Here is a 24,547-nt window from a genome sequence, read left to right on the forward strand (position 1 = left end):
TGACCAGATGCACATATTTCCCAATGCACAAAATTGCTATTGACTATAAGCAAAGAACTTCTGTAGTCAACAATGTGAAAATAAAGCATCTCTTCACTGTTGGTTTGAGTGACAATAGTCCTCAGTGCAAAGCTGGAATCCAAGACTTTAAGTCCATGGGTGCTTTGTTTTTTCTATGTTAAGCTCTTGAAGGTTAGGTATCATGCTCTAAATATTAAATATGCTCCCTAGCTCAGCTTGCTATGTTCCAGATACGTCTAGAGGTATGTATACCTTGTTTCTTATTTATGCTTTGCAAACAGTGGGCTTGTTGGCATTTGCTCTGTGTCACAGAGTAAAGCAAAGGCGAGCTGCAGAACATTGCCAAGGGCTTTGACTGAGGCCCTTTTTTGACTGGCGGAGAGGGAGAATGCACATCTCCCAGGGCATCACTGTGATATCAGAACGAGCTGTCACTCATGGTAAATTGTGCAGATCTTCAAAACATTCTCCTCCTTTACCAGTCTTATGTGCTTTGATGTGTGGTGAAATAATTAATACTTTAAATGTCAGCACTGTTATCATTGGGTATCTGGGTTAGTCCCCATTGAGATGAATGGGACTGAGCTGTTGTTTCAGGTTTTGCAAATGCAGACAGATGTCGTGGCATCAGTTGTTCAAGTGTAAGAGAATTTTTTCATATTCCAGTGAGTCATACTAACTGGAGACTTGTATTTAAAATGGAAGCGTGGTTTATATAGGATAAGTAATGATATAAAGAGGCAACATTACGCCATACTCTGTTTGGGTTTTGTCATAAATTGCCAGGCAGGCTGTGGGGCATTCAGACCTCTCCCTGTTGCTGACTGTAACAATTCTGTTGTTAAAACAATTATGTTAGAGTGCAGTTCATAAACTAACCAACAAAATAGTTTATTTCCTAGATGAGTGCTCTTTTTTGCATATGCTATCTCATGTCATGAACAATTTTTTAAGTTACTTTCTGGGAAATTCAAGAGACCCTTAGTGCCCGAAACATTGGATCTGTGAGTGGTCAAAGGGATTTTGTTATTCCTCAATCAGTTTTCTGGGGGGTTTCATTTCAGATGCCTATCTCTTTAAGGTCTCTGAATCCACAAACCAAAAAGCATTTGGATATAATTTTGATATATGGTCTATGTAACACGTAGATAAATCACTACTGATCCAATAGTTCTTTTCTCAGTGGAAGTGGTATTGAGGTGAAGCTGTTTAAACTTGCTGGTGGAGTCTACATCTCACCTCTCCTGTTGCAGCCTCACTTGAAAAGGTACCATCTACTTCCAAAAATGTCATATGTTGTTTCTTTGCAGGATCTCATGACAGAGATAGTTTTGTTTCATTAATGAGTAAAATTAGCAGTAATCTTTTTTACTACAAACTGTGCAGAAAGCCTTTTGTGACAAGAGGCGTAATATCTGAATTAGCTAAAAATGGTTGAGTTCTTAGACAGTTCAACATTGTTGAGAAATTATTTGTTGCTATTTATTTGTAGAATATTATAGAATAATCTATAATTATGTTATAGAATATTATAGAATAAATTTTAAAAATCCATGTCGATGCTTTGGAAAAATGTTTGTTGAATAACAGTTGATTTCTTTTTCCTGAATTAGAATGCTGTATATTCCTATTAGCTAATTTTAGTCAACTATATATAGATATATGCTATAATTCTTGTATATTTTACATTGCTTTTACTTATATCTAAAAAATGCAACATAACTCATTAGACTTGTAATCAAGAAGAGAAATGGCACGCAATGATGTATAGGCTCTTGAGAGAATTGGCCTATAATTCTCAGGATTATTGGCAAAAAGAAAAAAAAAACCCAACAAAAACAACCCACCCCCTCAAAAAAACCTCTTCCCAAATGGGATGTAGATTCTGTGGCAGTTGAAATGTGTATTATTAAACTCCTTAAGCAAACCAGAATGGCTCCCAGTGGAGAGCAAAGACATTCTAAGTATAGCCAAGACTAAATTCTCAGGTCTGGGTTTTCTCTTCACAATTCCCACTTGATTATCTCCTGTAATATTTAAACTTCATGCCATGCCATAATTATTTAATAAAAAGTAAATATAAAATGTATCTCAGTGGGGAATATGACCTTTTACCTTCATGTTGTTATACCAAAGATAGACACAGATAAACAGAGAATTTGGATCGGTATAATAGTCTGTCTCACTTGATAGTTTAATTCTCCCGGTGTTTGAAATGGTTATCCTGAAAGGTGCTGAGAATATTTCAGAAGATTCAGTAAATGCCATCAGCATTTCTTGGAGTCGGGTATTTTTTCAGCTGTGCTGATGTCACCGGTTCTTTTAAAAAAATAAAATTGTAGAAGAAGGAAAGATGGTACAAAAAGGTGAAAGAAGCTAGCACTGAATGAGGATATTGCTACAGGAGTTACATGCGTCACTCATTAAACGCTTCATGGAATTCTAAGCAAGATTCTTAGCATATGATTGCATGAACGTGTCATTTACATTACAATGCACATTCTGAAGTATAAAGAAATTCTAAATATATATATATATTTATAACTAAACACTAATAATCCTAATGTATTAGAGGCAAATCCTATGAGCATGCAGAATTCTAGAGAGCTGATGTTGGTTTCTATATTAATTTCAAACAGATTTTAATTTTGAATAATCAGAAGCTACATTACTTCTGTCAGACTCAGAGTAGAGAATATCAGCATGTCTGAAGTTTTATGAAGTTATCAACAATACCATCAGGGATCCACCAGCTTGTACTAAGGATCTGGGTCAAAATATCTTGGTTTATCCACCAGAGATTAACATCGTTACAGTGAAGTGGCTATGTATGCATAATAGCCACATACAATTAAAGAATTTAATGTGTCTTATGAATAGCTGCACCGTAGTTTGTGACAGCAGAATGTATGCAGGGTGGGTGATGTGTTTATTAGACGACCAAATACAGTACTCCTGATTTCTGACTGTATAATCAATACAGTATGTGAATTTTTGCTTTTTTTTTTTTTTTTTTTTTTTGCCATAACTTGCAAGATATTGTGGCAGTGGAGAAGCTGTGAAAGTCGTCTTTCTTTGCAAGACTTTAAGTTTGTATTGCCTGAGATACACAATCATGTAATACGTTGTTTTCTGTTTTCCTTTCAGCTTTGAATGAACCTACCATAGATTACGGTTTCCAAAGACTGCAAAAGGTCATCCCAAGACATCCTGGGGACCCTGAAAGATTAGCTAAGGTAAAAACATTTTTAAGCATTCCAACTGAGCCCAGTATTTTCTTTTATTAAATAACTCATAAGGAGGGAAAATTGTACCTTAACTGACACATATATCTAAACATAAGTAAAAGTTCACTAATTGGTTGTAGGTCCAAACAACAATTTGATCATATTGACTCTACAGCTACCAGTAATTTTTACCTGTTTGAGCTCAAGCACTGTCTGTGAACTTCTTTTACTGCTAAAATGTGCATTGACTGCAGATATCTTCCCAAGTCAAATTCATATTCTGTTTGTCTTTATCCACGGTGGCAAATCTCTGAACCTAAATATGATAAGCATAAAGGAATAGTTGCAGAGGTCTAATCTGAAGGGAATCTTTCATTAAAAATCACTTGAAACTCAGCTTTCTGCAGCCACAACTGCATGTGTTGAAATGTATGTGTTGAAAGTGCTGTTTCTGTAATCTTGCAGTGTGTTCATGCAGTACCTAGCACTACAAGAGTGGCATTAATGACTTTATTCTTCAATTTCAGTGCAGTAAAAGATTAAATATTATTTTATATCTATGCATGATGATAGGCGATTGGGTTCTGCGTTATTGTCTGACGTGTCTATGCAAAAAGATGTACTGCAATCCAGCAGGAAGCCGAGTTGCTGTTGGAAATAGGGGGATGGCTGAACGGCTTCAGGACGCTGGAGAGCTCCGGGCCCGGCGCACCGCCGGCACGCTGCGCAGCCACCGCCCGCTGCCGTCCACCGCCCGCACCGCACCCCTTTCCTTGCACAGGACTCCTTTCCTTTTCAACTGTCTGTTTTATGTATCTATCTATCTGGTCCCTCTCTAGGAAATGCTGTTGAAACGAGCTGCTGACTTGGTTGAAGCACTGTATGGAACGCCGCATAACAACCAGGTCAGAGTAACTACTCTGGGCGGGGTAGTGGGATACCTTGAGATTTTTCTAACAAACTCCAGCACTTTTCTCCCAGTGCTTTGCTGAATTTGTGCCCTTCATTCTGCAGGACATCATTCTGAAACGAGCTGCAGACATCGCAGAAGCTCTCTACAGCGTACCACGGAATCCTGCACAGATCCCTGCGCTGTCCAGCTCCCCGGCACACAGCAGTATGATGGGTATTAACTCCTATGGCAGCCAGCTGGGCGTCAGCATCTCAGAGTCAACACAGGGAAACAACCAAGGTGAGCAATGCAAGTGGTACAGTGTTAATCCACACAGTGAGAAGTTGAAGCTTAGTTATTTCAATAGTAGTGTCTCAACTTGAGTCTCCTTTGATGAAGATACTAAAGACCCATCTGGATGTCTACCTGTGTGACCTATTGTAGGGAACCTGCTTTAGCAAGGGGGTTGGACTCGATCACTTGAGATCCCTTCCAACCCCTGCAATTCTCTGATTCTTTACCTGCTCCATTAAGAAGAGAAAGATTGCTTTAAGCTATTGGCATCAGAAGTGGACGTGTGGTTTTGTTTTGGATAATATGCCAAGTTTTGGTCATCAGACTAGCAATGGCTGAAGCAATTCTTAAGTATTGTTTGAAACCAGCGTAATGCTGAATTCTCTCCTTGCTCCACTCAATGTATTTTTTAGTTAGATCTCTGTTCTTATAAAAGATAACAACTGGAAAAAACTCATAGTTCAAGAGGCATATATATATATATATATATGAATATAAAGGTTTCTTAATGTTAATTTTACCAGTTTGCATAGGTTGTACATACTACACTTACATATACTATTGATTTTTAGGACATTAAGCCATAAAATGGTTCATTAATAGTACTACTAGCATCATGCGAATATGTAAACTTTGGGCACTTTATGAAACTTGAATAATTAATTTCTCAACAATTAATTTCTCTAACATACAAATCTGTAGCATCTGACTGCACAGATAGCTGTGTTGTTTAACAGTATATGATATGGCTTCACTGCCTTAAAGTTAATATTAAATATATCACACTTAAAATCCTAATGTAGATATTTTTACTAGTTTTTCTTTAATAAGGTCTTACTGATCCTGAATTAGAGCTTCATAATACCGGTGGGCCGAAATAATTTGATTTGGTATCTAAATGGTAACCACTGTTAAGAGTATTGGATCACACCTTTCTAATGAAGTCTTTTCAGTAGAAAAACCCTTTCGCAGCTGTAATTAGAGCCTGGTATTTTAATGATGGTAGTTGTAGTATTCTTCAAACCTCTTTCTGGAAGAAAAGAAAGCTAAGAAAAATACCACAAATGTTTTGCAACCAAACATTAAAGACAACAAATGGCTTTTATTTACCCACTTTGTTCTTTCCCCCTCACAGTTTTAATTACACTTACTTGACTGTTTTATTTAAGCTAGATTTAAATAAATAATTTAACCACAAGGCAGGGTTTTTATTTTTTTTTATTTATACAGAAGAAAGTTTTAAGCTAAATTCATTCCTTGGCATTCGATGAAATGTGTTTTATTTTTAGGTTACATTCGTAATACAAGCAGCATCTCACCCCGCGGTTACTCATCCAGTTCCACACCTCAACAGTCCAATTATAGCACTTCCAGCAATAGCATGAACGGCTACAGCAACGTCCCCATGTCCAACCTGGGCGTTCCAGGCTCCCCTGGTTTCATTAACGGCTCTCCAACAGGATCCCCTTATGGAAGTAAGTGATTTGCTTTTAGGTTTGTGCCTGGTCCCGCTTAATTTCATTTACTGCATCAAATAACAGCAATATCTTTCAAGAGAAGTTTCTGAGATTTAGTGAAAATTCTGTAAGAGACTCAGAATTTTTGTTCTAATATTTTTTAGTATGAACTAGAAACATTCCCATCTTTCAAGAATAACAGAGGAATATTGAACCCTACCTGTATTTCCTTCAGTTTTCACCCTTATGCAGATTCCCACATAAAAAGCAAAAGCCACTAGAAATGAGGTACATTTGCAATGTTAGATGACGAAGTGAGTAGCAGTCACAGCAAAGAGGCTACTCTGAATATCCTTAGTAAAACACATTCTGAAATGACTTCTCTGTCCAGGAAGAAGTGTATGAACATTAGCTGAGAGCTGGACTTTGGATTAATTTCCTGTGAAATTATTTTTACGCTGATAAAGTAAGTACTATTGCACTTCCAGTTATGAGGGTGACCACAGGCAAGTCACTCTTCCCTTCCGTACCTTGATTTCCCTCTGTAAGACTTCATTAAGGAAAGGACCAAGTCTGCAGCATACTGTTATTCTTATTTCTAACTACTACTTAATGAGACCTGGGGATTCCTTTGAAAACACAAGAAATATTGGTTAGTTCTTCTTACAGTTTAGGCTAATTAGACATATCTTCTTTTGAACTAGCTATTCAATATAACTACCTACCTCTCTACTTTAGACATACCTCAAGCAGCCAAGCCAACAGGACAGACATTTAAGGCAATACCAAACGTGTCTAATTGTATCTCTGATGAGGAATAACTTTTTCTTCTCTTGCAGTAATGTCTTCAAGTCCAACAGTTGGCTCCTCCAGCACTTCTTCCATCCTCCCATTCTCCTCTTCCGTCTTTCCTGCTGTCAAACAGAAGAGTGCCTTTGCTCCAGTCATCAGACCCCAAGGGTCTCCTTCTCCTGCCTGCTCCAGTGGCAATGGAAATGGGTTTAGAGGTAAGAAATGTACAATTAATATTCAGCTGGCATATACAAAGCACACTGTGTTAGTCTAGGTAAATACAATAATCACCTGAAAGACCATTACACCATTAGAGGACTGTATAGTGAAAATCTGACCCAACTCAGCTGGATTAAACCGTTGCTCCATGTTTTGTCATCGTCTTGTTAAAACAATGAGGGACAGATAATCATTTATACCAAGAAGGATTTCACCCATGCTTCTTCTAAATACCAGCTCTTTTGTGAGGAATGGCTTCTCCTTAAGCTGCAGGGACTTGTAAAACAAATGTCTGCCCTGCAGAGTTAATAGACAGCTCTGCACACAATGGCCAATGTCTCCAAACCTGCTACAAGGTTTAGGCTCATGCAGGGAATTAAGCCCTATAGTACATTTACAGCCTTTTTAAAGGTGATCTGCAAAACAAATGTGAGTATTAAGATAAGAATGGAAACCTGTATTAAATTCTTTGCTTTAACAGGCTGTGGGGGGGGGAGGGTGTGCAGCACATAAATACACTCCAAGTCTCCATAAAAGAAAGCTTTTATAGGGCCTTAGAAGTCATCTGGCTCCTTCAGACTTCACTAGAGATATCATAGAAAAAAAACAAATCTGGGAACTCAGCCATGCCAAGAGCCACTGGTAATTCCAAAAATGAGTCCTACAAACCGCACCTGTTGATTTGGGTGCATTATAAATCCTTAGCTAGGCCACAGGGACTTACATAAACTGTGATTATTTTATATAATAAGGAAATTTTAGGTGTGTTGAACAAAAATAATTACATTTTTAAAAGCTAACGTGCAGAATTCTGCTATATATGTGAAACAGCTTCTTCCCCTGCCCCAATTACCTGAAACTTTGTGCCTCTTTAAGATCATCTCCTCCCCATTAATGAAACACATTGCCCCATCCATGTAAATGCACAAGCACTATGTTGACAGGGAACATAATTTCTTTGCTACTCTGTTTAAAGGAGAAGGGCAGAAGCATTTGAAGCAATTTTTGTGTACAGATTTGTACATAAAGAAAGCTTTGTTGACCCAACAGCTGGGGCTATTTATCTAAACTGTTTACAGGCAAATTTATCTTTGTTTCTGGTATGATCATGGACTCTAAAGAGTCATCATCACTACCTGGTCTGCAGCTACCTTTGTTTTTTTGAGTTCTATCAGCTAATGGTGGAGCATATTGATTTCACTGTATTTTTATATATATATGAAAGCAAACAAAACCCATGGTGAAATTTTAGCTGTTTTGGGGAACTGTTCCAAGGTCATGTGGTTGCAAACAGATTTGAACATTTAACTAGGAAGGCCTGTCAGGTCAGGAGTAGTTTGGTTCTTTAGCTTGAAGCAGTTGGACAGTGCTACATAATCTAAAGAGAAATCACTCAAGGGCGGCTGTGTGTTCAGAGTAGATTTAAATTGGACCATTTATTAACTTCAGTTAATACTTGCCCTTAACTTACCATGTCTGTCCCATCTGCTTCAGATTCTGCTTAGCAAGAGTTTTTTATTTTTCTTTAACCCCTTTTGTAAACAAGTAAAGTAACAGAGTTCGTTTTGTGCTATTAATGCCATTTAGTGTTTACGATGTGTTTTATTCGATCTATTAATTGTTAATAAGAGATTCTAGTAATGGAACTTTAATATAGCATAAAATCTTAAAACTAAAAACCCAGCACTCACATCTATGCACTTTTCACTGATAGAAGTCCACTGTATCCCCTTCATTGTAGGAAATCTTGTACTTCAGCACTGCAATACATAATAACAGTAATAAAGCCACAAGTGACATTTAAATAAGCCTTCAGCAGATACAGTACCTGTACAATGAGACTTGTCAGTCAGACTATGACAGCAAACTACAGCTGTGACTCACAGCAAAGACAGCAGTTGATTCACAGACCACTCTGCCCCAGGTTCATTATGTCAGGTTTTCGTAGCTATTTAACTATTTCAGCCAGAGATGGAAAGTTTTTTTTTCCAACAGAACTGCTTAAATTGATGCATGCTGAGGAGCACGTGATTTGGAAAGGATCCAGCTATGCAAAGCCTGATATCCAAATTAATGTTCCCAAAGTGCTGACAGACAGATGTGGACAGAAAGTCAACAGGAGGGTCCCAAAGAGGCTTCTTGAATGGACTTACTGTGCTGCAGCAATGGGACACTGTTAATCTCCATTGCTATGCCCTTGCCCTGTAATATATAAGCTAAAGAACAGGCACACTGTTAATATATATATTTTTTATTTTATTTTTAACACGGCCATCAGCAAAAGCACAGAACAAGCTGTAAGTATATTCAGGCTCCAACAGAAAGCACATCATGCAGTGGTTTTGACATCACCTCCCAGTTTCCTTACCCATAATACAGCAAAAGCATCTTTCCAGCAGGGATTTTTTTGAGCTCTAATGTAACATCTGCAGTGTTGTACTTTGGCTACATCCATTGCTGAAAGGCAAAAAGTTTCCTAGTGATACAATCTCCACCCTATTTATCGCATCCTGTATCAAAATTACTACCCACAGCAGTGTTTAAGCCTGGATAAAAACTAGTCTAAACAGGAGGAGCCTTATGAGCTTAATCCTCAGATTAGCACTATTGTTATTTAGAGATGCAAAGATGTATTTTTGATTGACAATCTTGTGCTGGAAATAATACGACAGCTTGAGGAAAATACATTGTGAGTCAAAACTATGAGCTAAGCATGAGAATACCTATCTGCTGGCTTTCAGCTTTGGGCTGCACAACTCAGCCAAGACCTGTGGAATACCCTCAGATAACCCCAGCCTGGGCCATGTGTTCTTGCTTACCTCTTTCACCTGCCATCTGCTATACATTCTTACACTGTTACAGGACGTGATAGGTAGAGAACAAGCAGCAATCCATACTGGATGCCACTCAGTTCTATATGTTACCCAAATTGAGAGCAGGTGATCCTGATGAGAACAATTGTATTCTCCGTTCATGTCAGATGTCAAGGGAGTTTAAGAAAGGCAGTGGGAAGATATAATGTGATGTGATGCAACACAGCATGATAAGTACACAAATGCCTAATCAACTCATCTCAGATGGAGGGCAGCTGATGGAGAAAAGTAAGCAAATTGGAAACTGCTGGAACAGCATGGACCGCTGACTGCCCAGATTACCTTTGGCCAGCTCAGCACATCTCAACATAAAAATGCAAGCTCAGTTACAAGGAATAGCAGGCAAGCCCCAGAAGGTCAGATGTTCCATTAACCATCAGGATCCTAGCCAACCCAAAAAGTATTGAAGTCTGATACCCATAGGAACAGCCTCAGTTTAGCAAGGGGGACATCTCTACTATTTCCTAAGGAAACAGAGGTATTTGAGTTGAAGATCTTAATTATTCATATCTTGTCTTGACGAAGTTAGAGGTGTTAACATGTGGGATTCTTGTCCACTTGCATTAAACATTTGTACAAACAGGTAATGAGAGAAAAGTTGCTCAGAAGTTTGTAGAGGGTGGAATTCAGAAGGAACGACTGGCTCACATTTACAAAGCACTGTTCCTGATTGCTACCAGTGCAGTGCCTGACCTGCCGTTCCAGTTGGGAGCTTACCTCCAGTCAACACTTACAACACAGCACTTTAAACCAACTCTTAACAGCCGTAACCAGGTAAAAATAATAACTGGGCATTTCCTTGCTAGGAACGTTCAGTGATATGCTGCCGAGTCAGAGTGATTCCAGAGCCTAGACAGTGCTTTGAGTACCTTACAGACCGCAACTGATATATTCATGATGTCAATATACAAGAAAACTGTATGTATGGCATCTGATTAAATTTGATATATAAGGATAAAGCACATTTTTCTCTGCAGTTTATTGGCAGACACAATGGGGCACAAACTGTTTCAAAATAGAGAAAGTCATAAAAGATACTTAAAATTTCTTGTTAGCAGTTAGCTAAACAAAAATCCTCTTATTTACTTATCCTTCATTTGATGGGATGTTAATTTCAGCAGCTCATCATATGTCACAACTTACTCAGGCTAGACAAGAGCTCCATTTTTAATGGGAGACTATAAAAGTCTGCCTTTTATTTATAGAAAGACAGATTCAAGACTGTTATGAACCACCAAAGAAAGAGATATAATATTGAGCTCTCCTTTGCAGGTAGAAAAACTATCACCTCGCAGTCCAACTGGAACCATAACTGCAGAGAGGTTATACGTTCCTGTGCTCTTTAACAATTAAACTAATGCATATCACACTTTGCAAACAGATTTTAATTTTCAACGCTGTTCCTGATTATGTTGAATTAAATCACAGTATTCAGGCAGCCTTTTGCACATCTACAACTTAGTACAACATCGAGATCTTTAACTACAACAGTACAACTCAATAGGCGAGACCAAGTTAACTTCTGTATCACAAAGCAAAGGCTTTGTCTACATTTTTAGAGACATTTCATGATTTTAAAATATGATGTAACCTGCTTATCATCTAAAAGAAACAAAACCATTACTTAATTGAAAATATTTTACCTGCTTGTGGTTTGCATATCACAAATGGATGAATGAAAATCTTCCATCTAGGTAGAGGTAGATTTTTGCCCCCAAAATGATATTAATTTCCTATGGAGGAAAATATAAAAATTAGTTATTCAGGAAAAACAAGTATTTGGTGACTTTTTAGTGTCTTTGTTGGAACTATCCTCATGGGTCCTTCACAGAAACTGCAGTTTAGTTTGCTTACATTCTAGAATGAAGGATATAACGGTGCCCTTCATCCAAACTACTGACGCTTAAATGAGTCAGCTAGGATTTTTGGAGGAAAACACTTCTTTTTTCTATCCTTCTCAGTTGATTACTCATTTGTAAAACAGTGCATGGTTTTACAAACAGCTCCCCAATCTTAACATTAAAAGTGAAACTACGCATGTTCTAGTGGTAGCCATGATGGGAAGCAAAGATAGCAATAGGGTCAAGCTTGCACCTACCAGCTGCATCTAGTACCAGTAGCTCAGTGGCTTTTGCAATTACAAACCTACCTCTCTATGTGCAGGACACCTCATGCATATTTCTGACATTGCAGGATAGAAACATTCATTTAAGATGCTCAAAATTGCACCACCGCAGCACTTTGTTCACCTCTGTGAAGAGCTGTAGAACCCTAAGATTGCAGTTCACTGGAAATAATGGTAAAAGAGAAAGACAAAGAGTCATACAACCAAATGAGAGAGCAAGACACAGTGGCTGGAAATGCTCAATACCTTTCTTCTTTAGAAAGTGGGGTTTGTAAAACAGGTCATAATTTAGCCACCAAAGCACCTATGCTATCTGAAGAACTAGATGATGCATACACAGTGCAGAGCCCATCCCCAGTTCATAGCAAATGGCTGTGTGAACTGCAGAGTTCTTTCCACTGCAAAGCAAGATGGCATTTTCAGGAGCCACTTGCGTACACTAGGCTTATGATCATTATTAATTACACCCATTAAAGGTGCCTATCACCATAGCATCTGGGTGCTATCCATGTTTGATTATTTATTTATAAAAAAATTCTCCAACCTTGTGACAATTTTAATCAAGTGTTTCAGTTGATAATTGCAAGCTGTCAAGGTTAATACAATAAGGCTCATCTCTAATTCTTTTTCCATTTCCCTCCAAGAAAAAAAAAAAACACCCTCTGGGATAATGACTGTGGTTTCTATATTCCCAACTCATCAGGGAGTGTCCTGCATTGAACCACCTTTATTGAAAAGTTACATCGATTCAATATATAGTAATACAGGCAAAAATAATTACAGCTTTGCTAGCAGTGTAAGACCTTAATCCAAACCTCACAAACATTCAATAAAAAGCGATACAGGCTGGGAATAGGCTTTTGACAGTGCAGCCCCAAAGGGGAGTGGAGGTGGGGTGAAAATGGACAGATAAGGGTAGGCAGAAAGAACCACAGAGCAAAGGCATTTATGTGAGCTGGGGAAGAACAGGTGAGAATCCCAGCCAACAGTCCTCAACCTACTTGTTTTTTGTTGCAGAAAGAGGTGAAGCTACAACATGCAGATGAAACACCAGGGCAGCAATAAAGCTCGTTGCCTGTCCTTATTATCTTACAGTTTCACCTTGATTTCTCCACGGGCAGGTTCCATTCTAACAGCTTCCAAGGGGTATCTCACCACACTGGAGTATTTACAGCCTGCAATGATAAAACAAACTTTTTGAGGCGGGTAAATGGAGAGGATAGAGAGAATTGCTCAGGGGAAAAGGTGGCAAAAGAGAGATCAGAGCCCCAGGGGTAATAACACAGTAGGCTGCAGATGGCAGTTTTGTTGTTGCTGGCAGCAGTCGGAGTCCAGGACTGCTGGATCTAAACGTCACCTCTTTAATTACGCTGTGAAAATGTACTCTTCCCTCACTGTAAGGAGCTTTACAAAATGCTGCCTCTGCAAGCATTCCTAAAATAGTTTTGAAGATACATGGAAGAAACTCAGACTTGATCTTTGTTTTGATTTGCTGGAAAGTTTAACTTGATTAAAAGAATGACAATAACATTGATAAGAGTAGTATCAGAAATGGCTCTTATGCCAGTGTGACCTCTCCCCCTACGGAACAGAGTTTAGGCTACACTGACAGCAAACTCTGCATGTCTCAAATTAAACCACATTAGCTGTAGCAAGAACTGCTGCTTCTCGGCAGAGGCATCTAAATAGCCATGTGCAGAGTCTGTCTCTGGCTACACCAGGAGAAGAGATTGGGCGTATGGACCGACCAGGCACAGTCTGTGCAAGCGCTGCTTTCTTTGCTTCAGGCAAAAGATCCAGCCAGGATACCTCAGACAAACAACTTAAATTCTTTGAGCTAACTTGGATGATTTTGCCCAAAGCAGATTAAGAAGTGCTCGCACAGATTGCTCCACTGGGAAACCTGTGGATGGCCATGAGCAGTCAAGAGCACGCACCTCTTCCACCAGCACTGCAGAATCCAGACAAGGGCATCAATCTAAGGCTTAAATCCAGTCTTCTAGAGAGTAGAAAGGCAGGTCATTGGTTAACTCTTCAGTGTCCCAGCCTTCCAGGAAATTAAGGTCATTTTCCAGTTTGGGGGAGTGAGGAAGAGGAGAGGAGCATCCCCTCAATGTGACCAGAAAACCTCTCTCTTCGATGCACTCTCTTCCCCCTTGTCTCTCAGTAGGCATGCAAATATCTACCTTCCTTATTTAGGGTTATATCAATTTCCCATTTGAAAAAAATCTCTGTTTGAAAAACACTAACAAATTCATAGGCCATTAAGAGCAGCAGATATTTGCCTCAAGATTGTTCAGTTTCACTTTCTTTTTCAGCCGTCAAAATTGGCAGGAAATTTTAGCCCTAGTCACGAAATATGAAAATATTTGTTTTCCTATTGTATTAAATCACAGACCATGTCCACAGTTGTTTAAAATCAACAGAGCTCCAATAAAAGAGTCATGTTAGCTGAGGATCTTGCCCTGAGCATTTTTTTTTTTTTTTTTTTAAACACTGTGAACATAAGGGTGAAATTAATTCTCGAAGGACAGGGCTTTAAACACATGAATAATCCCACAAATTTCAATGAACGTAAATCTTCACAGGATTAGGACCTTGCACTACACTGAGGCCCCTTTGAAAATATGACTCACTCATTTGTTATATAAATACATATAAACTTAACTTACCCCTCAAAACCTTTGGGAACAGCACCAGTTCCAGGCAGCTTCAAATGTTGCTGTTGTCAGTTATGAAGAATATAACTGCAATTAAAGGCAGTGAGAGTGACTAATAAATAATTTACATAAGCCCGGTGTTCTGGGAATGTGCCAGGTAAGACTACAGTGATTCAGACATATGGGGTAAACCAAGCGAGAAAGAGAGGCTGGTCCATTATTTCCACTGAAACTAAATTAGTAAACCCCAGCTCTGGTCATTCTCCAATGAATCAGCACTCACAATTCTATGGCGAGGTCCCACAAGCGGTTCCTGGGTAAATTCCCATTTGCTTTCACATTATCCTTCCTCACTCACACTGCAACCTTTTCTTGCAAGCAGATTAGCAGGTTGAGTGAGAAACAAAGACCCCACTTGGTCCTGATTGTTCAAGAATGATTTTGAGTGCTCAACTTGGGAAAGCATGAGAAATCTGCTAAGAACTGTCCCCAAAAATTCAGTGTCCATTTCCAAGAGGACTCAGGACACGAGCACCAAAAAATCATAAGGCATTCCTGACAATTCACGTACTAAGGCTTCAATTAATCCATTCTCTCCTTTGACTTAAAAGCCACCATGGGTCCAGCCTTGTGGTGAACCTACAATGAAGCAGCACACTGTCCATTTTCTGTGGCTGCTGTCAGGCTTGCATTGTTGGTTCTTCTCACTGAGGCACAAATCAAGCATAAAAACATTCTGAGACCTTGAAGGTCTTTTAATACCATCATTTAACCTGCAAATAGAGGCACTGCTGCAATATGTGACTGCACGCAGAAGGGTGAAGGGCTCAAATAAACTTTGTTCCATAAAAATACGCCAGCATTTCATTTTTGTCAATTTTCTTTTTCAGCCATGACTGGTCTTGTCGTTCCCCCGATGTAAGGAAGAGGCAGCTTTGCTCCTCTCCCTCTTCCCTTTTTTCCTCTTTTTTTTTCATTTTTCTTTTACAGCACAAAACTACTTATTGTGATGGACCACTAAAAAGAAAAAAAAAATAGCACTACAAGCTCTTTTTGGGGGGAAAGCCAGGCCCAGGAAATAAAAGGAACATTTTTTATGGATTGGACGAGATAGAAGGCTGCATCTTTTACCTGTTTGATATTTCTGACACAACCACGTCAACTCCTAGAACACGAACGAAGAATCAGCCAAGAGCCAGAGGATGAACAACAGTTGGCAGAATGGGATCAGAAATGCAAAGTCTTTCTTGAAAGACACGAAACCTTCCTAAGATTTGTAAAATATTAAAAGGAAAAAGAAATTGGCGAAACCGATTCAAGCTCGATATTTTGGATACAATTTGTTTTACTTTGTAGGGGAAAAAAGTTGAAGTTTCTATTTTATATGGAGCCTTTCAGATATCGATTTAGTTTATGCAGAAAAAAAAAAAAAATCAACAAAACAGGGTACCAGCATGAAAGAATTTCTAGGACAAACTGACACGAGTGATGGAACTTTGGTGTATGTGTGTATTTGCTTATAGTTTAACCTCTTTAAAAATGTAAGATGTTTTACAATTATTTAAATAAATAAACTTGTAACTTATTGTATGTAGAGGTAGAAATTAAACCTTTTTTGGATTTTTTTCCTCCAGTTGTACAATGAAGAAAAATGATGCAAAAATGTAGTGACAAGTTCAAGATATATTATTACTGCTGCAGTCGCTCCTCACTCCTTCCCTCTTAGTGAATTCATGTGCAAGGATGTCATAGGATTCTTTCTGATCAATTAACAAAATCATCAGAAACTGTTATGCACGTGATGATATACAGAACACTGATTCATGTATAAATTTTCACCCTCCTCATCTTCCCCCCCCCTCCCCCCGTTTTTTGTTTCAATCAAGATATTCAGGTACTAAGATGAACTGGTAAGTTTCAAAGACCCTATTGGCAAATGAGTGGCACGTAGGGATTTGAACCATTTCGAGTTTTCATGAGGTACTGAGTTTATTTTATACACTCAATGTATGAACTGGGGAGAGAAAGAGTTCTCAAACATTGTTTTTCTGTGCAGTTGGAACACCTTACGTTCAGTTATACTTCATATTAAGGGCACATTTATAAAGGTTAAATATGTTTTTGAATAACTTATGCACTTTTATCTTGAGTCATTACAAGTGGTAAGTATTTTCCATTTATATACTAAAGTTTGTAGAAGTCTTCAGTGTGATTTTTTCTGCATTTTGGCCTAAAACTGACATTTAGTTCTCCCTTCTTGAAAGTTGGAAGGTGAGAATGCAAGGAAAGCAATCACAACTTATCTGATAAAGCAGAGACCACTCAAAAGAAATTGATTTTGTTGGAAAGCCATTTTTTGAGGAAAATAAAAGTCAGCTACACTATTTACTCCCTACTAAAACACCATTCACAGCTGCATGAATAGTTGTTCCTATGATAACATCTTTATGTTGATAAATAAATCCTTAATATACGGTCCCTAAAACTACTTGTCCAATGCCCAGTAATTTTACCAATACATTAAATAGTATTCTTGATGATTCAAGAATATATGGTAGAAGATGCTCTCCATCTTGAGTCCAGTCCTGAACTGGACAGCTGGGACAGCAATGGCTGAGGCCATTTGGAGCAAATTTATATTAGTAATAGACTAGGTCTCTGTCTAGATCTGTGGTTCAAAGCCAGCTGCAAGAATTAGTGACTAAGGCTTGGCGTTGTGTGTGGTATGACGGTCATAGACTCCCACCTAACAGACAGGGTTTTGGCATAGGACTGCATTCTGCAGATGTGTAAAATCATTCCTGTAAATAGCCCGGTGCAGGGAAGCTGACTTCTTGTGACTGTACTTCTGGTTCAAACAGCTGAGAACGGGGCCCAATTTGGAGTAGCATACAGTTCACCTTCTGGGAAATGTGTTTAGTATACACAGATGTTTACAGGATGTGTACAGGGAGGCAGCACAGCAAGGAAACTAGTGGACCACAAAGACAATGGAACTGAGCTACTCCTATGGTTCCTAAAGGTGATCCACTTGTTGGGAAGCAGCTCTGTGCTACTCCTGACTGTGCTGTGATATTTCAGGAGGGAATTCGTTAGGTGCCTTCTCAATTCATGTTTTAGAAAGGGGAGAGGTTACTGCCTTCTAAAACTCATGGCCCAATTTATCAAAAAAAAATAGCATTTTAAAGCAGCTTTAAAAAATTTGCTGGGAATGTGGTTTTAGGAAGCACGAGTATAGTTAGTTAGAGCCTTACAGCCAGGATCCTAAAGAAGCGTCTCATTCCAGAAAAGACAAAATAAAGTAACTCACCGTTAATTGCGGTTACAAGTTCATTGACACTGCAGGTTCTTTGCATGTCCTTTGTGCCATCAAGGAAGGAGCAACCACTGGAGGTCAGCAACACAACCAGCATTGAAGTCAAGAGCTCCTGAAATACAAAAGAATGAGTCTTATCAGACTTGTTTCCAACAGACCAGCTCCATTCCCCCAATTCTGATGTACTAAAAATTTTTCAAGCAGCTCCAATGCATGGAAGTATTGCATTTTTTTCCCCAGCCCCTCTCTCTTCAGGCTACTTTCTAATTTTATCCTTTTTATACTCAAAATTCCATGCCCAGATGAGAAGTTATAGAACACAGGCTGAAAGGCAACACGTTGCTACCTTGATTCCTCACATTTTTTAACAAACACATTCCTTTCACATCTCAGTTACTTTCATTAGCTCCATTCAGTCCCACAACTGGGAGAGCTGTGAGCCCAAATGTAAAAGAAAACCTCCCCAGGAAGGTACCTCCAGTGCTTTATGGGATGAGAACCAAGCGTGGCTGCCTGAGTGGATGCAAACATGGAGACGTGACTTGTTGGGGTTCAATTTGAGCAAAAGAATGAAAGAAGTCAACATAGGAATGATTTAGAACACAGATTTTGCTCACGCATTTAAATCCCCGTATTGAAATGTGTGTAGAAGTTACTGGTAGCTTTACAAAAAGAGAAGGCGTGTAAATAAATACAATCAAAAAATCCTTAAGTGTGAATGGAGGACAGTGGCAGTAGCAAAACACCCAGCAAAAAGGAAAGGAAAATGTAAAAATATATATATATATGTAAGGATTTTTTCCAATGTAATAAGCAAATCTGTCCTCTTTTAGTTATCGCTGTTTAATATTCCCTAATGACTTTCCTTTTTGCCACTAGGAAGATGAAAGTGTTGCAATAGGTAATTACAGATCCTATCATAACTTTGAAAGAGTACATTTTATTTCATTATTTATCTTGGTATAGCATCTTACTCTCCCTATTTCTTTGCACACTTCCGATATGCATGGTTTTTTAAAGACCATTTTCTCCCTTCTGTAAATTAAGGCCTCATTTCTCCCTACTGTATAGTTTTGGGGTTTGTTTGGGGTTGGCTGGTTGGTTCTTTTTTGGTTCGGTTCAGTTTGTTTTTTTTGCTTTGTCAGTTACATTCAGTATGAAGTTGCTATGCACAGAGCTTTTGTAAAGATAGCTTTTTTTTTGTTTGTTTGTTTACTGTTTTTAATGGTCCTACTTATGGAAGAATATCTTGTTTGTAAAATGAATATGTCTACTTCCGTTTTAAACTTTAAATTATCCTAACAAAAAAAATAAAATTTTTGTACTGTAAACAAGGGGGGGGAATTATCTTAATTTCAGAGTATCCGGTCTGCTTTATTCTTCACCTTTTGTCATCCTCAACAGTCACTCAAGGCTTTGTGAGGGCAACAACTCTTTAAAAAATAAGGATTTTGTGCTTTGCAGCAGTTTTTCAGATCAAGCCTCCGTGCTGGTCTGTAGGATGCCCATCCACAATTCAGGAGAGACAGCTCTAGCTTATGGTATTCACAGAATAAAGCAGTAATGGTCTCATGTGACCTCTCCCTTTACTACACCTGGCTGTTGAATCCCAGCTGAAGCACATGTAAAACAGGGAATATCTGTTCCCTTTCTATGAACAGGTTCAGGTTTCTGTTCCCTTTCTGTAACAGGTTGCCCAAGGAGGCTGTGGATGCCCCATCCCTGGAGGCATTCAAGGCCAGGCTGGATGTGGCCCTGGGCAGCCTGGTCTGGTGGTTGGCGACCCTGCACATAGCAGGGGGTTGGAACTCAATGATCATTGTGGTCCTTTTCAACCCAGGCCACTGTATGATTCTATGAACGCTGGTCAGAAAGGAAAACTGCCTTTATTTTAATCAGGGGGAAAAAAAAAACCACCAAAAAACTGGACTGCTGAGAAGTACCTTGGGAAATGATAGCCAATTACCAAAGTCAGGAATATTTAGTTTTCTTCTCTGAAATCATAGGAAAGCTTCAAACAAATGAAGACTTGGTTTAATGACAAAAGCCCCTTTTACTGACATTTTTTGCCGAACAAGCGACAGAATACATGTCAGTGTTTAAACTACTGCAGATGCCCACAAAAGCAACTGAAATTGTAAGGCACTATCGACTAAATGCAGAGAGAAAAACAGGGTTTTTTTTTTTTTTTTTTTTTTTTTTGGTCATCTGCTTCAATTAGTCATACGGGGATGAATGTAATTAGTAGATGACCTTCTTCCCGGTAGTGATGCCAAAGTTGTCCACTGCTGTACTGCAACACCCTTCAACAGAGCCCCATTCTACTTAAGGCCTGATTCAGCTTTTTTTCCTCCCTGTGAACTCCCAGCAGTGCACTCAGTGACGACTGTAGCAATAAAACGAACAGCTCCTTTGAAAGAGCCTTGGTCTGTACCAACAACCTACTTTTGTATTCAGGCAAGGAAGTTTATTATGCAGATGAAAGCCTGGAGATCTCCTGTGCTCTGCCAATCTGTTACCTCCTGATGATGTACAATACAGTGTATTGTATTGTCCTGCCTGGGATGGGTTATCACTGTCACCTTTGGAGCTGTCCTGTAGTCTGAGCAGATTCCCTGTGAGCAGTTTCCCAATAAAACACTGCATGGGGGAAGGAGATGCATGAAGAACCCCAGCAAAAGAGTGTCAGAAAAGATATTAACTACTAAACTCAAAAAACCATATGCAGAGCTCCCCCCAGGCCCAAGTGGCTTAGATGGCATCATCAAAGAATATCTGTACTTAACGAGAATCTCTGTTAAAAACAAACCCAACGTCAAGGATCATCATGATGAACGTATGTCAGTACCAATACCTTGCCTGATCTGTTCATCTTTCCTTTGTAAGATTGCTCTGGAAAGAATTTAATGATGTTTGCCACATTAAAATGGCCATTTCTAAAGGCAAGTCATATGGACAGCCTTTAGCTTGTACAGCATCAGGAACACCAAAGGAGTTTTTTTTCCTATTATTGTTGACAAACCAAAACTCTCCCATCAGCTGCCTCTAAAGGCACAGCGAGATTTGCACACAAGCAGCTGGTTGTAGGCACACGGTGCCCTGGTTAAGAAAAGCCCTGCAGACAACCAAGCCCACACTCCCACACTCGTCTTTCCTTCACAGGTCTTTTCTGGAGGGTTGTTTTGTCAGAACTTGAATTTCACTTTAATAAATGGGGAAATGAAAGCCACTCCTTCAACCACTTACTGAGGGCAGCTAGGGAATTGCCAGACCAGTTAAAATATTTATCTCAGTGACAACACGCAGCTGTTGAGGTGCAAAGATCTGAAGCTTTAATCGCACCAGGTTAGTTAAGGAGGAATGTCTCATTAATTCCACTTGCAGGACTGGATTAAACAGACAGCTGGCGGCCATAGCAGAGGGTGCAGACAGAGCACCGTGGCAGAGCAATGCTGAGCAAACATTGGTGTAGAAGGGGGGAAGTGGGAAACCCAACACTTCCCCCTCCCAAAATGGAAGGAACCCAAATACTGTCCAATGGAGGATAGATAAGGAGATAAGGGGAAATCATATCTGCTGCCCCGCTTCCCTTGGGGTTGTGCTGAGGTACCTCTTGTTTACAACAATAACAGAAAAAGACATGGTGACAAAACACAAGCCTGGCCATTGCCAGCTCCTTCTCCTGTGACAGTAGGTGGATGCAGAATGCTATTTTCCTATTGGGTGAGTTCTACAGCATGCCTGCTTGGGGAAAACTCATCCCACTTCATTCTTGTCCATAGTCTCAAACTAAATCCCATACAGCTGTCAATACTCAGTTTTGAATAAAAGTTGGTAAGTCAGTCTCTGTGATGAGAACATGTAATCCTGACACCATTAAAATTAGTGGGAGCTTCAAAGCTACCATACTAAACCTGGATCAAAGCTTTAATGTGATGCTGGTCTGAAATGGGGATTTCTCTTCCCTGGAAAAACACATTGTGGTCCAACAAGATCACATCTTTTGCTGCAGTTTACACAATGTCAGAACAATTTCCTCTTATTGAGATGAAACAAATCTGCCCTTTCTTCAGCGTTGAGGTGAGAGAAAAAAAAAAAAAAAAAAAAACAACTACCCAGCAGACTTCAACTACAACGTGCTGACCACAAAACAGACCGGAGGAAGTAAGTAATTACCTTTCACACTTCAGGAAAGAGTTGTTCTTAGCCACAGACACCATCCCACATTTAGGTCCTGGGATAAAGCACTTCCTATCAAATAGCAGTTTATGAAGTAGGTTTCTACACGCAGTATAGTGTGTAGAATGGAGTTGACTGCATACCTTTTGTCTATTTTATAATTGCCAACCTTCCATAGCACTTGAGGAACAGTGAAATGAGAGAGGGGAAGTGGGGAACAAATAGCCAACATGAGCCAGCAACTGTCTGTAGGTAATAATACCACCTTGCCCAGTTTACAAGCTGAAAACTTGATAAGATGTGGGCCAGATCCCCAGCTATCAAAAACCTGAGCAAGTGGAGGTACCACCAATTTATGCCATCTATAGATCTGCCCATATAATTGCTTTCCCCTCTGGCCTGCAAACCCGAAGCAGAGCTACAAAACAAACGTAAAATAAATACAAGCATTGAATTTCTCTCCTGTTCCTGTTTGTTCTAGCACAGCACACCATGAGCACACATCACCTTCGTTGCTTACAAGACAACAGTGTATGAGGGGCTCAGAATCCATACCCACCGTGGAGGGCAATGTATAAACAAGTAATGAAACTACTTCCTTACCCAAGGACGTTACAGTCATTTTTCATGCTGACACACACAGTTATCAGGAGATGGAAAGCACAGGGAGGTGGGACAGGAAAAAGAAATGACAGCAATAACTGAAATGCGTCTTTCCTTACATTATTTAGATACTGTAAAGTGCTTCTTATTTGAATTAAGGTTCTTTGCAGCTCTTTGACTTATATACTTACTGTCATATTCCATAATAATGGTGTGTTGTCCATTCCCACGCCTATGGCTTCTCTGCTTTCGAAGGTCTTTTACAAATCTCCAACTTCTGGAGGCAGAGGAACATCAGCTTCTTAAGTAACTCTCTGGTCTGGTAATTTAAAGAGGAGGATCCTTAAAAGCACAATCCAGCTTTTCAAAAAGGCATCCATGATTAAGGTAACAAATAAATCAGAACTGTACAAAACAGCATCATTTTCTAAGATATGATAATTATTTCTAGGATTAGTAGAGCCAACAGTATAAATAAATACTTCCAACTGCAAGTAGGCTTTGGAGAATGCTTCAAATCAACATTGAGAATGTAACTCATCTTGATGAGGAAATTCAAGCACCCTACTTTGCCCAGGAATGCTCAGTTCGAGTGGCCGCAGCAACGCACCCAACCAGATGATGCTTCTGCCAGACTCGGATGTAGGAGCTACCCCAGCACTTCACTGAGACTGTAGAAACTTGATTGAAATTTACCAGCAGGGTCCCTATGACACTGCAATTGCTGTAGTCATTTCTTTGTCTTTAAAATGCCATATAATTGCTAATGTAATTAGTGATGTATACAGAGGGGGCCCGCGCAATTACCAAGTCCTAAGATCAAGTAATTAATGTTCTGTCAACAAAACTGCAACTGTTTCATTAACAACTGTCTGGATCTGAAAACAGATCAACTCGGAACGTTACCACTTGGCTGAATTTTGCACTAGCAGCCAATCCATGCACCAAACACACCAGCCCAGATCAGCTCCTGACATCATCCACCTACCACTGCATCTCCTACCAGGAAGAGGAAACACTGCTCAGAGAGAGGTTTCACATCTTTGTAGTCTGCTTCCTTGCTGACAATTGATGTTTCTGGTTTCATGAATGGTCTCAATGATTAAAGTAAGGCCTCCGACTTTTTAGTCTTTGGGCTTTGTTTCTTATCTCTAAACTTTTCTCTACCACCACCACCACTTAACTCAGTGTAAAAGCAGGAGCTGGTAGGCACCTTGACTTAATTTTTCATTCTCCTTCATTGACAAGGTTTATATCCTTTATAGAGAGTAAACACAGATTTACCTTGTCTCTTTCCCTATAGCTACTTTTGTTTTGACATGTCCCATTCCATCAAGTGTCAATCAAAACTCTTTTGTGTCTCTTACTTACCTCTTCATTTCAATGCCTACATCAAGAGGCCATTTGCAATGCTGAAACGCAGCCATCTGAAACCAAGGAGGCGGCCCTAGGTGACTAAGCCCCATGCTATGCAATCTTGAGCACCATCTACTGGTCCTTTATCTCCCAGTTTGCTGTTTAGAAAGGGATTCAAGGGCTTCCCAGAAGACCGCACAGGCTCAGCGTACCAAGATGCTCTTCAAACTTCAACTATGGGAATGGTCCCTGCAGCTTAAATACACCTTTTGCTAAGCAAAGGGCTTTAGCACCATCACAGCTTGGGGCTGACAGCAAAGTTCTTCATAGCCTCTCCAAGGATGAGGTTTCCATTGCTGTAGTATCTGGGGGCTGGCTGGGAAACCAGACCCGCACTCTCAGTAGTTGCAGATGGTTAACAGAGCTCAGTGCTAAACAATAGCTGTGGTGGTAGGACAGAATTAAGCAGCAGAAGCAAGAGGGATCAGTGAGGATTTCCGGAGAGATTTGAAACACAAACAAGCATGAGGAAC

General features: G+C 39.5%; 1 protein-coding gene and 1 long non-coding RNA gene across 5 annotated transcripts in view; one reads left to right on the forward strand and one right to left on the reverse strand.

The window, feature by feature from the left end:
• Positions 1–19,207, forward strand: part of EBF2 (EBF transcription factor 2) — a 128,761-nt gene extending 109,554 nt beyond the window's left edge. For 3 of the 4 annotated variants that reach the window (XM_040651469.1, NM_001164536.2, XM_025142763.3), the window contains exons 11-16: positions 3,169–3,257; positions 4,088–4,153; positions 4,263–4,440; positions 5,724–5,909; positions 6,731–6,898; positions 15,451–19,207. In XM_040651469.1, the coding sequence (XP_040507403.1) occupies positions 3,169–3,257; positions 4,088–4,153; positions 4,263–4,440; positions 5,724–5,909; positions 6,731–6,898; positions 15,451–15,482 (719 nt within the window). In that variant the 3' untranslated portion in view covers positions 15,483–19,207. The remainder of the gene's footprint in view (positions 1–3,168; positions 3,258–4,087; positions 4,154–4,262; positions 4,441–5,723; positions 5,910–6,730; positions 6,899–15,450) is intronic. The other variant, XM_015297299.4, reaches the window with a different exon arrangement.
• On the reverse strand, positions 5,635–15,823 carry LOC107054950. The gene is made up of 7 exons (XR_005841578.2): positions 15,692–15,823; positions 14,573–14,647; positions 12,902–13,075; positions 11,925–12,062; positions 11,419–11,508; positions 8,594–8,662; positions 5,635–6,866 (listed from the first exon to the last, which is right to left on the reverse strand). It is a non-coding gene; the product is annotated as an uncharacterized LOC107054950 (long non-coding RNA).
• Positions 19,208–24,547: the final 5,340 nt, after the last annotated feature.

The sequence above is a fragment of the Gallus gallus genome, chromosome 22, assembly GCF_016699485.2.
Source record: "Gallus gallus isolate bGalGal1 chromosome 22, bGalGal1.mat.broiler.GRCg7b, whole genome shotgun sequence".
In the NCBI taxonomy this organism is placed as follows: domain Eukaryota; kingdom Metazoa; phylum Chordata; class Aves; order Galliformes; family Phasianidae; genus Gallus; species Gallus gallus.